The following is a 16024-nucleotide window of genomic DNA, read 5'->3' on the forward strand; positions in this document are numbered from 1 at the left end:
CCACTGTGAAAATATCTTAAGACAGCTGCTTTGAACATCAAGTTATTTCACCAGTTTCAATGCCATCTTTTAAACAAAGGTACCTTGGAAAATCACGTTTATCACATTCACCTGCTTATTTCAGTTTCTATGTGACTTTCAATATCTGTTTTCAAAGGAAAAGATATTTCATCCAAAGACTCAAAGGCCCTCAGTGTAACTCAGGAGCTATTCAACTGTAATCAAAAGGCAATATTCATTGTCACAATGTGTTGAATACATTTGTTTCTTATGGTAATATTTAAATATTAATGTGCACAAAACAAGAAAATCTGATTTTATTCTCATTAGCGCTCTGCAGAATTACAGTCACGAACAAAGCTCACCTTGAGAATGCATCCTCAAGTCCATCTTCCACATCCTGTTGAGACACAACAATAGGACTCAGTCCATGTTCAAAGTGCTTCAAGTTATAATCCTGCTCCTTCTGTACTTTCAAGCATTTGTGCATCTGCACTGAGCCAGCTGCTTGCCTGTTTGCTTATTCACATAAATGAACTGCTACTGAGGAATCAATCTGTGAAAATAGATTCTCTTAATCCAGTCACAGATGCAACTCAATTAACAGTCACAGTAATAGATATTTAGTACAATATGAGGAAGTACACTGGAAAAATACCCCACATAATAAGCACGGACAGATGATAAACTGCACAACTGCAGCAATAAAATGAACTTGAACCAGGTCTCGTTCAGCCACAGGATCATTTCTCACTGAGAGGAAAGGCACATCAGGGAAAATGTACATCAGCGGGATTTCTGTGTATGAGATCAGTGTATATGGGAGACATTCGTATGGGTATGGTGTCACCTAGTGTTGAAAATCTGCAACTGAACACCAGATTATATACAGATGTGCAGTGCAATAAATGTATAAAATTAGCTCCCATTATTTTATACTTTGCACATATTTATTACGTTTTATAGAGGATAAATGGCAGGATATGATCAATAATCATGCTATACTATTCCTTGCCACTTTTACATTTTAATCTTTTTTTCCACTGAAATTTAAAGTTTCAATTTTTTCCATTTAAATTTGGCTCATGTAAAGAAGAGGTCCATGGATATATGACCATATTCATCAAGTTTAAAGCACATTTAATAGAAAGACAACATCAAACTAAGTTGAAATAATAAATTTTACATGAAATAAACATGGTTTAAAAAACTAAAAACAAATATTATGTATGAACATTTAACAGTGGGATTATTTGATTGTGAAAGGAAGGCTATTGCAAAGCCTTGGAGCAGCAACCACAACAGCGCAATGTCACTAACCACTAACCCCAGTATTTAAAAGCAGCTGGTTTGAGGATTTAAGAGACATAGTGATATATTAGGAGTGGAGAACTTCTGAAATGTGCAGTACCCAAATGCTGAAGCAGGCATGGATTTATAGGCAAAAGGAGCAGACATTAATTCTGTATTTGACAGGTAGCAAGAGCACGCAAGCTAGCAATGATGTAATACTTTAAAGCTGACCTACCCAAGAGTCATGTTTGATTGGTCGCCTTCGAGTAGGGTTACTACGAGGTGAGGGCGAGCTGAGCGAAGCAGAGAATAAGGGCCTCCGGAGCTTTTCCTCCATCCCACTGGGCTTATGTGCCTCTGGATCTATGAGAGATGGCAGGTGCTTATGAGAGGCTGCCAAACAATAAAGCAAAAGAGCAGGAAGAAGGAAACATAGAGGGCAGAGTAGAGACAGGCAGATGAGAGGTAAAGGACAGACACATCCGGACGCAAAAGAAAGGAAGAGCTGTCAGATTTCAAAGAGGTGAAACAACATCTCCAGCCCGTGGCACTCAAAAACTTCTCCATGACAGGCACAATTTAAATCATCTCTGTAAAACTTTAATGCATCTGTCTGTGTAGTTATTCCAAAGGTCCTTGAGGCTTTCACACCAGCCTTTCTCTATGTCCTCAGGCCACTACCACTGGGAGCAGAGCAAATTTTAATTGAAAGAATCTGGGAAAACCAGGCCGCGACTAACAATGGATGATTAAGTCTCATTTTGTAAGTCTGCTGACCCTCTGAGGTCAGGAAAACATTTTGACCTATAAAGAATAACCTATAAATGTCACAGTCATTAGAAGGCGCTTAAAATTCACTGTTTCCCTGAAGGGTGATTTGCCCTGAGCGTGTATGACAAGTGACAGATGACTGATACATTTGTGAGAGAGCAGTGTCAATCAAAAAATTAAAAGCCAAAATTGTGATAGACTTAGTATAACTGAAAAGGTCATTTAAGATCATCATAGGACTGACTTGCAGTGACTTCCACTTAGTCACGATGAGTTGAAACGGATGGGTTTGTGCGGATGAAACAAATCAGCATCTTATTATCACTTCACTTCAATAACACAGCATATTATTTTCCCAGCATTAATCAGATCCCCGTGTGTAGACTGATTTCAAACGCGGATCTTGAGAATTGATTACAAAAGCAACAAAACTGAAAAAAGGGTTTAAGAGAAAAGACACTCTTTGGCGTTCTTGCTGAGAGATAGATGAGAAGATTGACGCCACTTTCTCGTCTCGACAGTAAATATTGTGCGACTCAAAAAGACAGCTGCCAGTTAGCAGAGCGTAAAAAGTGGAAACTGCAGGAAACTGTCAGCCGTGACGCATGATGAATTCTAATTTTCTGACATGAAGGCCCCAAACAGCTTGAGCAGCGTAGATCAAAACTTTCAGCTGTTTTAATGTGTCGTCTGCACCCAAACACAGAGTGGTTTAAAAAAGAAAACGTAATGCTGCACATCCCTAAAAATGCTTTTATCTTCTGAAACATGTTGCCTGCCTCAAATTCATTAAAAATCAATTTTTTTTCAACATTTAAAAAGTTGTATTTGTACTATTTTCAATAAAATTAGAGCAATAATAAAGATTTTCAAGTCATGATCTTATTTTGGAAAGCAGATCGTGTAATCAGCCTCTGTCATATCTTAAAGACTTCATAGTACCTCAGTATCCCAGGACAGAACTTCTCTCTCAGACTGCAGGCTTATTTGTAGTAAGTGTTTCAAAAGTTTTCAACAGGAGAAAGAAAAAGTCGAATCCTGATAAATCTTGGAGTTAGGGCTGGATCAGATTACCCTGAAGCATCTCATTGTTATCCCGCCGCAGGCTTGCAGTCTATCCCATCATCCACTGAGTGTTTCTTCTTCACTCACCTCTTTTAACTCTCTGTGTGTTTATACATCACTACTATTTAATCATTAGCAACTATTAAACCCTGGTTCTCTCTGCTCTCTTCTCCCCTCACCCCCAACTACTCATGGCAGATGGCTGTCCCTCTCTTAGCCTGATTCTATTGGAGGTTTCTTCCTGTTAAAATGGGGTTTTTCCTTCCCACTGTCACCAAGTGCTTGCTTATCGGCGGTTGTCTGGTTGTTGGGGTTTCTTTTTAATACTGTAGGGTCTTTATGTTGTAATATAATTAATATAACACACCTTGGCACAATATTGATTGTGAATTCCCCCCCCCCGGTTTTATGGTGATGTGTCAGACTTGTTAAAAAGCAAAGAAAATGAATTTAATTTGGATTTGTTGCTATTTCTAATATTGAGAACTAGATAATTTGTTAAATCACATTAAAACAACTTCACAGTTAACACAGTATTTAACATTCTGCTGTCTTTTACCTTTCACTAATATAGTTATTTCTTGTTCGATATGCGGGGACACAATATGGATGAGGACACAATAAAATGCAGTTACCTGCTGGGACACACTGAGCGTCCGCTGCCTCCGTCTGCCCATTGCTTGCTGCGCACGTACAGCAGGTCCTGGCCTTCTTGCTTTTGTCTGTGAACCAAGAAGCTGTTTCAAACTCTTAGAAAATAACAGACTCCAACTATACTTGAATCTTTCATTTATGCACAGACAATTTAATGTCCACAAAATGCTGAGTATAAACTTAAGTTCCAGAGTCATTTCCTCTTTGTTCAGGGAACTTACCTTCCTGAGCAATCTCCCAAAGATCTAAGGCCACTTTAAAGGCCTGGGCTACTGTTAATGTTACAGCCTGAGCCTGGAAAGAGAATAACACAGAGAAACTAGATGAAAATAAATTTTTAATAATGGGTATTTGATTTTGTGATAAAGAAGATATTTTAACTTTTTCTTTGCATAAGAATGTATCTATTGTGATAGATTTGTCAGAAAGCAGTATTATTTTAATACTAACCACAAAAGTAAATCTCAAGTATCACTAAGGAAACAGCCACAAGATGGAGCCACACGCCACCCATTGTTATGCTACACTTACAGTTCATAATTATTGGTCCTGAAACAAACTGAGCATCCTCCTAAAGTCTATCCAACACATCTAAATCCAGGTATATACAAGAAACCCACGGCACTGCAGACTTACAATTTTCTTCTTTTGGCAGAGAAAGGCATGGCACTCTAGAGTCTCGTTGAACTGACTCTGTGAAACATATGCAAAGACCTTATCCTGAGTTTTATCTGCTGTGCAGTATGAGATTCTGTTTTAAAGGAAAGAGAGAGAAATGAGAGAGAACAGAATTTTAATGCAGTGTAGCAGTTCCATCAATTCACATGATATACAGTCAGTTACAAAGGCTCTACATATTTCAGCCAAGCACATAAATAAAGCAATATCTAGTCCTTACCAGGTTTTAAAAATAGGTAAATAAAACTAAGATCATTAACAACACATGACATAAAACACCATGTCATTTTTATTTGACAAAAATGGAGCCAAAATGCAGAAGGAACGCAGGAAAAACGAAGATGATTTAGTAGTTTAGTAGAACCACATTTGATAACGATAACTTAAAGCAATAATTTTCTGTCTCTCACATTGCTGTGGAAGAATTTTGACCATCCTTTACAATGTTTTCTCAGTTCATTAGGTTTTGTTTATACACAGCAAACCTAAGGACTTGCCAAAGCATTCCAATGAGGTTGCAGTCTGGACTTTAATTGGGCTACTGCAATGACTTGATTTGTTTGTTTTTTTTTAGCCATTTCTGTTATAAATTTGTCCCTTTGCTTTGAATCATCATCCTGTTGTATGGCCATATGTAAGCCACGTTTTAGCCATTAGACAGATAGCCTCACATTTGACTTATTATTGACACATTTGACTTTGGTATGCAGAGGACTTCATGATCAGTAATAACTAAAAGGTGCCCAAAGACCAAATCATCACCCCTCCACCACCGTGCTTGACAGTTGGTGCTGATATGCTCTGTTCGGTTTTCACCAAACATAGTGCTGTGCAAACATCTCATCTATCCAGAAGTCTTCTGTTTTTTTTCCCAATGCAGCTGTCTTGAATGTTTTCCACTTGGGAATATTCCTTCTCGCTGCAGAATGATGGCCTGTTTTTATAATTGGCCTTAAAACACTTCCCAGATTGATGATCACCAACAGTTCATTCATTGCTGAAGTCTTCCCTCCTTGGCATTGTATTAACACATAGCTGAATGTTCTAAACCATACAACTACCAAAATTTCTGATTTCATGGGAGATGCTAACATTTACTGATAACCAGTTAACATTTGATCAGCAGCACGCAGCTGCTACTTACAGTCTTAATTGCTATGGAAGCAGTAAGGGTGTAATATCTCATGTGTTTCTGTTCATCTACGGTTGTATTTAGTTAATTTTCAGACCCAGTGCGGACCATATAATGTTTTTTAATTATGTTCCAATATGTAAAACCTTAAGAGTTAGAATTTTGCCATGAGTGTACATCCATTTATAATGAATGATACACGAAAAAGTACAAATAGGAAGGCTTTAGTGTCACGCATGCGACACAAAGTACACAACATTACCTACTAGTCCGCACTGTTAATGAAACCTCGTAGATCAAGGTAAGCTGCACTGCCTACATGTCAATTAAGGCTGTAACTTTGCGGTTTACATTTTGCATATGCATGAGGACACCAGTCACAGCACCAGAGCAATGGATATGAATAATATGCTGATTGAGTCCCATAGCTGGGTAAAGACAAATGAGCAGCAATGACATCCATAAGTGAGTTGTGCTTGAAGCTGTAGGCACTTCAGAGTTTGGATGGAGAAAAAGTGTTTCATGCCGAACTCGAATGTTAATAAAATGTTACCTTTAAAGACTGAGCTTGACGATTAACCCTGAATTTTCAGCAAAGGAGCATTATTTACACTTTTGTGATGAAAATGATAAAATTATTCAAAGGTAAAGGACTTTTTTAAAAAATATTATATTCAGATAAACTGTTTGCTGTTCCTCATTTTTTATCTGAGAGCATCAACCACTGCAGGAAGGCATTTGAAACTGCAGGAAATCTGCTGAAAATTTTCTGAAATAACCTCCCTGACAGTTACATAATATACTGATACTTCTTATCAACCACAGAAAAATGTCCCCATCAAGTGGGTATATATATATTTTTCCCTCTGAAACATTTAAATTTCTACCATCAGTGGAACATAGAAAGTCTAAGATTACAAATTGATCTCCACTGTGATTGTATTGCATTTTAGTCCTCATTCCCAGCAGTCACACTGAATCCACTATCTGGTTTTCAAGAAATCCAATTGTCTGCAAATCCAGCCACAGCCTCGGCCATGTGATTTTCAATAGTTATCTAAAACCAATCCAGACGAAGTCCACCAAGCCATTTTGTTCTCCCACAGCAGCTTGTTTGGGGCTCACTGAGGCAACAAAAGCAGTGAATTTCCTTTGTCAGATTTTACACAGGCTATTAGAAGCTGTATTGATCTTCAGTCACTCTGTGTATATGCGATGGTTACCTGAATCGGCAGCGTGCGTCATTTGTTTGTTGCCTTAAATAGATATGCAAATTAGCCACGGTAAACGTTGCACTTGACCTTTTTCACTATAATTAAAAACAGCACAACAAGGACAATTAGGGGCTCCTTCCATAGAGCCGATAGTAGAACTCTTCGACACGAGCTATGTTGCTATTTTTTATATTCATGCTGTCATCATCATCACTGGAGAAAAGAGAAAGCTCTGGGTTGATGACTGTATAATCTGCCATCATTAGAGCAAATTGTAAACTACATGCAAAGGGGATTTGTGGATGTCTGACCCTCATTTGCTACCCCAATTCAGAGGTGGGGTTTGGGTGGGTGGTGGTGCTAAAAATGAAGTTATGTATTAGATCAAACAACAACCATGAAATCAACAGCGCTCACTACTCCATCTCAGATTGTTTGCTGGCTTGCACCACTGATGCATGACCCACATAGTAATGCCCAGGATACCCAGCTTTGCGTATTACCCCCTCTCCCGAAGCGCGAACTTATATTTGGGGCCGTAATTGCATAAAAATGAGCAGGGAAAAGTTGAAAGGGTTGACCTATTTAAAATTAGAAAACAAGAATGACGAAACTCAAGTACTACTCAATACAACTCAATTATCATCCTATTGAGATAGTATGTGCTTTTAATTAACTTCATATATTTTGCACAAGATGAATTTCACTTATTTTAAATATTTAAGCGTCCACATGTCTTCATAATTATTTGTGTTCTCAGAATTTTATTTACTAAATAATATACTCCCTTCAAGGCATCTCCTTGTGCACATCTGGATCGCTTCTACCATACATAGATTTCCATTCTTACCGCTACACTGCATCTGCTATTTCACAATCGACTTGCAAGTACAGAAAACACTACTGATGAGAAATTATCCTGACCTGTGTCTAAAGGTAGCACAAACGGAGCACAACCAAGAGCATAGCAATCTTTATTTTGGATTATGCAAGTTAAGCCTGTCAGTGACCCAAAAATTGTCTCGTACCATGCTTTCATCATGTTGCAACTATTCACACCACACTCAAAAACAGTTGTTTGGCCACACCAACACAATCCCTACTAAGCTACTGCCCTACTTGCCAGATTTGGCTCCCGCAAAATGAGATTTATTTTGAAGAATCATTATTTTGATCTAGTGGCGGACATCCAGCGCACATGCAACTGATCAGAAGGGGTGATCTAAAAATAACTGGGGCTTAAAGGAAGCAGACCCTGAAGGCGATAGCAGCTAAAAATTACATCAGGCATGTTGTGTTTTTTGCATTTTTCTTGTTTCTTTCTTTTTCTTTTTAAGGACTGATTTGCTAACCTCAGAAAAAGTTCAATGAATAGAATTTAAATCAGTAACTGCAGCATTTGACATTTTATTTTTATTTAATGGCAGTATCTAAGCTTTAGCTGTTCTTGACATATTTTTAAAACCTTTTTTAGCCTTATTAAGAAAAAAATAAAACATTTTCACAGTCAGTCTTTAGCTTTCCCAGAACAATGTGCTGTAAGCAAAATATTAAAATAGGTCAGTGCACACGCAGTGCATGTCTTGCAAGTCAGTGCCCCCAAAACTGTTTGTGCATCAGTTATGATTCACATTACTAATATTATTATTTTGCACTGAACTGTCCAAAATCCCAATATCACAATAATCATATTAAGCAGCACATGCCACATTGACTTCTACTGTCAACAGCATAAAAGTCAGACTTATACATATAGTTACATGTATTCATCAACAAAGAGGCCTCTGTCCAGTGAATGTACATGTAAGATTTAATCCATGTGCCAAAGACACGTTTCTTCTATTTATAAAAACTCTTAAGAAAACTTTTTAGTCATTGCAGGATAATAAGTGTCAGACGTGCGGCACAGTAGATCTTATTTTCAATACAGGCCTTCAGGTTTAAACAACAACAGGAAAAAAACAACCTGACAGTATCGCATAGTTCCCGCTAAGCTTGAACAACAGAAGCTGAGCTGTCAGTCGCCATCATATCTCCAAAGGGGCTGTCTGGACTGCAAGCCTTTGATCTTCTTACTGTGTACCGCACCGGTATTTGTGAGGCAGCGAGAGAACGTCATTGGATATTATTTAAATATTTACAGTACAAAGCCTGAATAGATCTTCACACATCAAAGCCTCAAACGTTTCATACGCTGAATGAAACAGGTCTGCTGCTTAATTCGACAGTGATAACTTCTGTTCAATTTTCAACTTAGCAATAGCGTAATACTATAAAAAAGAAAGAAAAAGCAGTGGGTTTTTTCATCTTTAAATAAAATGATGAAAGAAGCCATGTCTCCATGAATGTTTAGGATCACTGTTACACCCAATATCCTCAGCTTAGAGATCGTACAGACACATGTCAGAACCACGTGTATCATTACAAGGTGCGTTGTCAGTCTGCATTTCAGCTCTGCTTTTCTGACCCGTATGCTCTGCTGATTGATATGCTGGCTGTTCCCTGAGAGCTCTTGTCAGAATATGAATCAGCAACGCTAGCCCAGATGGAGTCTGAACACCCTCACAATGTTCTCTGCTGGGAGCATCTTCTGTCTGCGTGTTTTAAAAAAAGCATGTTTTTAAACGGATGACAAACATCGATTACTGTATTGGCGTTGAATATCTGGATTTTTCTACACCGGCACACATAAAGGCCTCTCCAGTGTGTCAGTACTCAAAAACAAACCAGCCACTTGTCTACTGATCCAGTAAGTGGCTGCATTAATCAAACTCCCACGTCTTCTCCTACACCTGCAGATCTGCAAATCTGTGCATGACCCAGTAACACAAAACACACAGATTACTTATATTTTGAACTATACACAGGAAGATTTCTTCAGCACTGATTACGGTTCAAACATCTATAGGAATCCTTTGTTAGAGACTGATCTAAGAACAAGAAGCTGTAACTTTAGCCTAGCATAAAGACTGGAGGTAAACAGCTAACCTGGCTCTTCTTGACAGAAAGCTGTCACACCAAATAGGTTCTGACATTTAATTTGGATTAACTGGATCTGGTGAATCTTTGGACCCCACCTAATGTGCACTTTTGAAAATTGTGTTTTGTTAGAAGCAGAAAATTTGACTTCTCCCTAATAGGAACTCTGCTTCATTATCATATCAATGGATGTTTTCCACTTCCTTCCTTATATATAAGCTCCATCACTGATCTGTAAACTACTGACAGGTATTATCATTACAATCCAGGGTTATGCCTGAGGTAGAAAATCATCTATTCACCTCCTGTGTGGTGTAATCCTTCACCGCTGTTAGCAGTTAGACAACAGTAGCTCTGCAAATCCTGGAACATCAAGCTTATGACAATAAGCTTTAACCCTTTAACATCAAAGTATACAGGCTACCTGGACTTATTTTTTCATTTTGGCTTTAAAATTGCAAAATAATTATCATCTTTCAGGAACCACTTAAATTTTCTCTATAGCGAAAACATTTCAGCAGTTATGATAATGTGAAGCGCACATGGTAACATCTAGACTGAGATTAATTTTCTGTGTTCAGACAGAGGACCTTGTGAAAGCTTTGTGCTACCATGACATGCCGAATATCCCCATAAAGCTTGTCTTCTCTCATTTCAGAAACCCTTTTAATTCTGTCTCTGGCACAAATGGTAACAGAGTTATGATCATTTAAAAAGTGCCAATGAGGCGACGGCGGTGGGGGGGTTAAAAGCTATTGGATATTTTGAAACTGTAAAAAGTGAAATTCCACCCATACAGGTTAGTACTGCATTGTTTTGGGTGTGGATGGGTGCAGTGGGAGGGTTATGGGTGCTGGGATCCTATTTTCTATGCCATGCACAATGCCCTCCTGTTTGTTTTCTAACCCCCACTAAGCTTCCCCTGAGGGGAAACAGGCTGGCTTTAACCCAGTGTGAATCCAAAATTAATTCTACAAACACACAAATTTACATACACACTCACTGTGCAAGTTACATCCACAAAGTCTACCCAATGTGTGGACATATGTGCACATAACTTGTGTATCTAACTCGGTTCCCCCTGTGGATGCTACGCACTCTAAACACAGTCTTGATTTGCTTGATTTGAATTCTTTCACACTCTGCTTGCTTTCTTGGCCAACAAATGGATTATGTGCAGCAAAAAAAAAAAAGATACGAGGGGGTGGGGTGGCTACAAGGAAGTGGAGGTGGGGGTGGGGTTCCATAAAATCTTCAGTCAACCCGAGCACAGCATGTGGTCCTTCACCGAGTCCTGTATCATATCTCGGCAAACAATCGAAGCTCGAGTTTCAGTCTAAGAACTCTGTTGTCCTGTGTTCAAAGCTCAGTTTAAGATAATGAGCATAAATAGGAGCTTTTTTTTTCCTTAGACAGTATAAAGGAAAAGAGGAGAGAAAAGAAGGAGATCAAAGACGAGGCAGGTTTCACTAGCCTGTGGTCTGTTACTGCTGATAAGGTGGATCAAGGAGATCCAGACCTACACCTGCACACACATAGATTCACCTTCACACACATCCGTCTTTTATCAAAGCTTGTTCTGTAATCACAGTCCAGCCATATGATATTTAGACTGTAATCCCCAACAACAAGAGGCCAAGGCTGTATTACAGAATGCTACCCAGAGAGGAGAAGCCAGCCAAACATATCATATCCACACACACACACACACACACACACACACACACACACACACACACACACTGATTTGTTAGAGTAAAACCTAGCTTCTGTTCACATGAGGGATGCACTTATTGTGAAATTATGGGCTGATTTAGCCACTTTCTGTTATGTTTTTGTTGTAATTGGTTTCCTTTACCCTTTGGTGCCGGGCAAAAAAATATATTTCATTACCCTATTGTTCAACATTTAGTCCAAAGTTGATGTGATACATAGGGCTGCCACGAGTAGTCGACTAGTCACGATTACGTCGACTATCAAAATCATCGACGACTGATTTAATAGTCGACGCGTCGTTTGAAGCTTTGTAAGATCCCAAAAGACGCAGGAATAAGTAGTAGGATTTAAGAGTGTAATAACGGACTGAAACAGAAGATGGCAGCACTGCATGTACAGGGATGCCAGCTGCCGTTAAACCCCGAAGAAGAAGAAGCTCTGTCCCAGAATTCATAGGGCAGCCCAGCTCAGTTTCCAGCAACGGCGGCAGCTAGTTAGTTTTAATATTACTCTTATTATTCTTTCTGGGTCACAAAATAAACGTTTAACATATTTTCAGGCGAGAATGTAGCTGTGTAAACCTCAAATATCTGCTCAGTTTATCAAGACACCACATATTTTCAAAAGCGCTCCGACGTTTTCGGAGACGTCTGTTACCCACTAGCTCGATAGCTAGCCGGTGGCAATGCTCACTAGAGCCGTGAGAACACCGGACTCCCGGCAAATCGTTTTCAAACCCACCGCCGTCTTTCGCTACTCAGGTTAAACATGATATATAAGTCCTTTAGATAACTTAAAATTTTTATTGTTTGGCTTTTTTAATATTTTATTTGTTCCTGAGTAAATCGGTTTGGCTGAGATTAAAGTTATAGTTTTTACACAGCTGAATAAACGTCAAGCAGACAGCTGATCATCAGAAGTGTGAGATGCTGGAGAATATACTCCGGTGTCCTGTTATATTTTAGATAGCAAGGAGTTTATTAAACTTCACCGAAACAATCTGCAAATTTCATGAAAATTTAACAAACTATCATCTTGTCTTTATTTTTAGTTAGCACAGACCTGAAACACTTAAAGCTGTAAGCTAATGATAGTTATATAAGAGCAGATGCTGCTGGTGCAATAAGCTGTACGTTTTACGTCCAATGGATGATGATCTGATTAGTCGACTAATCGCAAAATTAATCGGTGACTAGTCGACTATCAAAATAATCGTTTGTGGCAGCCCTAGTGATACAACAGATAATCATCTTGTGATGTACCCCTAATTGACCCACTCACCACAGCTCTGAGCAGAAAACTGCTTAGTTTAATGCTGCAAAAGAAGCACGGCAATGGACAGAAGGGAAAATGACCTACATAGAAGGTCAAAAAATGAAGCCATATCATAACAACAACAGCAACAAGACTTATATTAAGAGCATTATATCAAAGAATGGCTGAACAAAGAATAAAATAAAGGATAAATAAAATAGCAGCAAATTATTATAGAAAAGAGGGGATAAGACAAACCAATGACCTCTTGTAAAATGAATTAAAAAATAATAATTTTAGTGAATTTGAATTTAAATTGAGTTTGGTACAAATGAGTTCTCTGCTGGAGTGTTTGTCTCATTCAGTTCCAAATCCCTGCAGGTGTATCTGCTAACTCTGATAGCAAACTAGTATATTACATGCACACGCTGCTTGGGAAGTTTGAACCAATGCTGGTACCTCTGCAAGGTTGTAGTCCACTATAATGTTTTCCACTTTAATCAGTTTATATCTAGAGCACAGACAGACAGAGAGTACATTATAGCAGTACGGTAGAGCCTGAGAGGAACTGTTTCTGATAATGAATGTCAATTTTCATGAACCATGCTGATTGTTCAGTTTTTGGGATTTTTTGTTTTTAAGAAAAGGGCAAAAAATTGAAGTACAGGAAAATGGGGTAAGGGAAGTTCTCTGGGGAACATGAGTATTAAAAAAAATCTTAGTAATCAATCACTCTTGTGGACCAACAGGTTCAGGATAGAAATGCGATGGCCGTACCTGTAAATGGAGACATTCTCTATGAGGTCTGTGGTTTCTGTGTCTGTGATAACGATGCCTTTCGGTGAGACCGTCAGTGTTACTTTCCGAAACTTCTTTGCACCGGCTCTGGCCTGTGGATATTGAACACAAAACATATACAGTAATGTGCAAAAGTCTTGAGCCACCCCTCATTTCGTCCAGTGAACCAGACTTTATTGACATTTGTAATGTGGTCTTGAACAACAGTTCTCCAGGCTTTCTGAAGGTCTTTCAAAGTTTTGGAATGTTTGTTGCTTTTTCACTCATTTTCAGTCCAGTCCTTGTACCTGACCATTTTCAGAGGATTTTTTTTTCTTTTTGTTAAGATGCTTAACTCTCAAATATATATTTTTCAAGCATAAAGAGGTACCCAACTCAAGGGATGAACCTGTATCGTATGTACAAAAATAGACAACATAGCAAAGAAGAAACTTCAAGCACTCTTTTTAAAGTGTATCTTTAAGCACTTCGTTACTAGTAGTCTGTGCCATTTCTTTAGTTGACATGAAATAGTCATTTTGTACAACCAATCAAGAGCAGGTGAAGAGTATATGAAGGTCATGTCTTTAAGAAATAGAAAGCAATCCATCAAAGACCTGACACAGGATCTAAGAGATGCATATAGCCCTTCAGTTGATCCGACTACTGTTTTCTCTCAAGCCTCATCAAAGATGGTTGAAATGGAAGTGTGGCTATATTTATGCCAAATTAAATCAGTGGCAAAAGTCCTATTGGGTGATGAATTCAAAGTGACATTTTTGGTTCAAATTTCTGTCAACGTGTACGGATGAGGTCAGGAGAGAGGTACAGCAGTGAGTATCTACAGCCATCTGTAAAACACCTTGGAGGCTCTGTCATGGTTGCATTTTAGCCAGTGATGTTGGAGATCTTGTCAAAATGAATGCAATTATGAACGCAGAAAAATATAGTCAGATTTAGATCCAACATGTAATATCATCTGGAACGTATCTCAATGGCAGTATTTTTGCACGACAATAATCTCAAACTCGCTTCAATAAAAGTATACCAGGATAAAAAAAACAGACAATGAAACACTACCTTAATATTGTTGAGGCAGTGTGGGATCATCTTGATAAAGAATGGAAAAAAAGGCAGCCAAAATCCAAAAAAGAGCTTTGAATGTCCTTCAGTAACTTAGAGAAGTATTCCTGAATACTAGTTAAACATTTTTTCTTAAAAAAGAGAGCCTGGCTATGTTGAGGATAAAGGAGGCCATTGCTGCACCCGTTTCTCATTTTCCTATCAAAAAGTAGGAAAAAGGAAGGGTGGCTCAAGACTTCTGCACAGCAGACGCACACTGTGTACACAAACATAGATGAAAGAAGATGAAGAAACTGGAGGAAATGTTGCCTCATAGAAGAAAATGCAGGCCTTCTATGTCACTCTGACATTAATACGAAATGACCTTCTGATCAAACACTAAAAGCCCTCAACTTGTAAACAGTATGCTGTTAAGCAAAACCAAGCAGCCTGCTTTATAAAAAGCGACAGAATGAGGGGAGAAAAGCTGCAACATGCAGCCCAGAATGAGCACTCCAGGTCGGGCCGGCAGCCACTGACTCTCCCTGAAACTTTACACCATCTGGACTTCCAGAAAATGCGGCCATAGTGCTGAGCTTTTGCCCTACGAGAGTGACTGTTGACAGTGACAATAACCTCCAGACAATGCAATTAAATAGCAAATGACAGCAGTTTTTTGCGACACTCAACAGATATCAGGCTAAGCATCAGTAGAGTGACCACCAATGAACAGATTAAATACATATAAATACAAATACATTTAAAGAACTACATAATTTAGTATTTCCCTATGTTGAATTGTGTAAGAACTCTTTTATTCATAAAAGAATGATGGTGAGAAGCTAAAGATCAGTAGGAGTGAGATCTTTGCTTAAACAAAACTAGGACTTCTCAAGGACAATGGGAATGGTGCCATGGCTTTCTGTAGGAATTGTAATACCCTGGAGATGAATGAACAATAGTCTCTGCTTAGAACCACAACTCTTAAAATAAGGGAAAATTACATTATAAGGGTGGGGAGAGCGTGCTGTAGCTGATTGTGGTAGCTCTTTCATGCAGGAAGCGCTAACGGCTACAGTTGCCGGCGTCATGTTTCGAGTGCCATGCCACAAGGCAAAAACCAATCTGTCAGCTTGAGATACGCCAAGTTCAGCCTTTCTCTATGTTTGCTTCCCCGTCTTGTCTAATCATGTCTGACTGAAGCATGTAGTGAATGGAAAAGTCACGTATTTATTCAATATACCCATTCAGTTCAGTCAATTATAATGGTTACCGAGGGAACAGACTTTTTGTCTTGGTGTAAATCAACTGAATCTTAATCCCACCATTAGGTTTGGTTCAGTCTCTAATTGAGAGGCGGGGGATTTATTATTGTACTGCTGCCTGTGCCAGACTGTTTATTCTGCAAAGAAACATCAGACATTTGCAT

The 16024-nt window shown here is 38.7% G+C and overlaps 1 protein-coding gene across 2 annotated transcripts in view; it reads right to left on the reverse strand.

The window, feature by feature from the left end:
- The window catches only part of LOC146371618 (low density lipoprotein receptor adapter protein 1), a 49421-nt gene that overhangs the window by 8683 nt on the left and 24714 nt on the right, over positions 1-16024 (reverse strand). For both annotated transcript variants that reach the window (XM_084954342.1, XM_084954341.1), the window contains exons 3-8: positions 13534-13646; positions 4420-4534; positions 4005-4077; positions 3765-3851; positions 1529-1656; positions 366-400 (exon numbers count right to left, since the gene is read on the reverse strand). In XM_084954342.1, the coding sequence (XP_084810468.1) occupies positions 366-400; positions 1529-1656; positions 3765-3851; positions 4005-4077; positions 4420-4534; positions 13534-13646 (551 nt within the window). The remainder of the gene's footprint in view (positions 1-365; positions 401-1528; positions 1657-3764; positions 3852-4004; positions 4078-4419; positions 4535-13533; positions 13647-16024) is intronic.

Source organism: Perissodus microlepis, chromosome 15 (assembly GCF_051167445.1).
Source record: "Perissodus microlepis isolate ML-2025 ecotype Zambia chromosome 15, ASM5116744v1, whole genome shotgun sequence".
NCBI classification, from domain to species: domain Eukaryota; kingdom Metazoa; phylum Chordata; class Actinopteri; order Cichliformes; family Cichlidae; genus Perissodus; species Perissodus microlepis.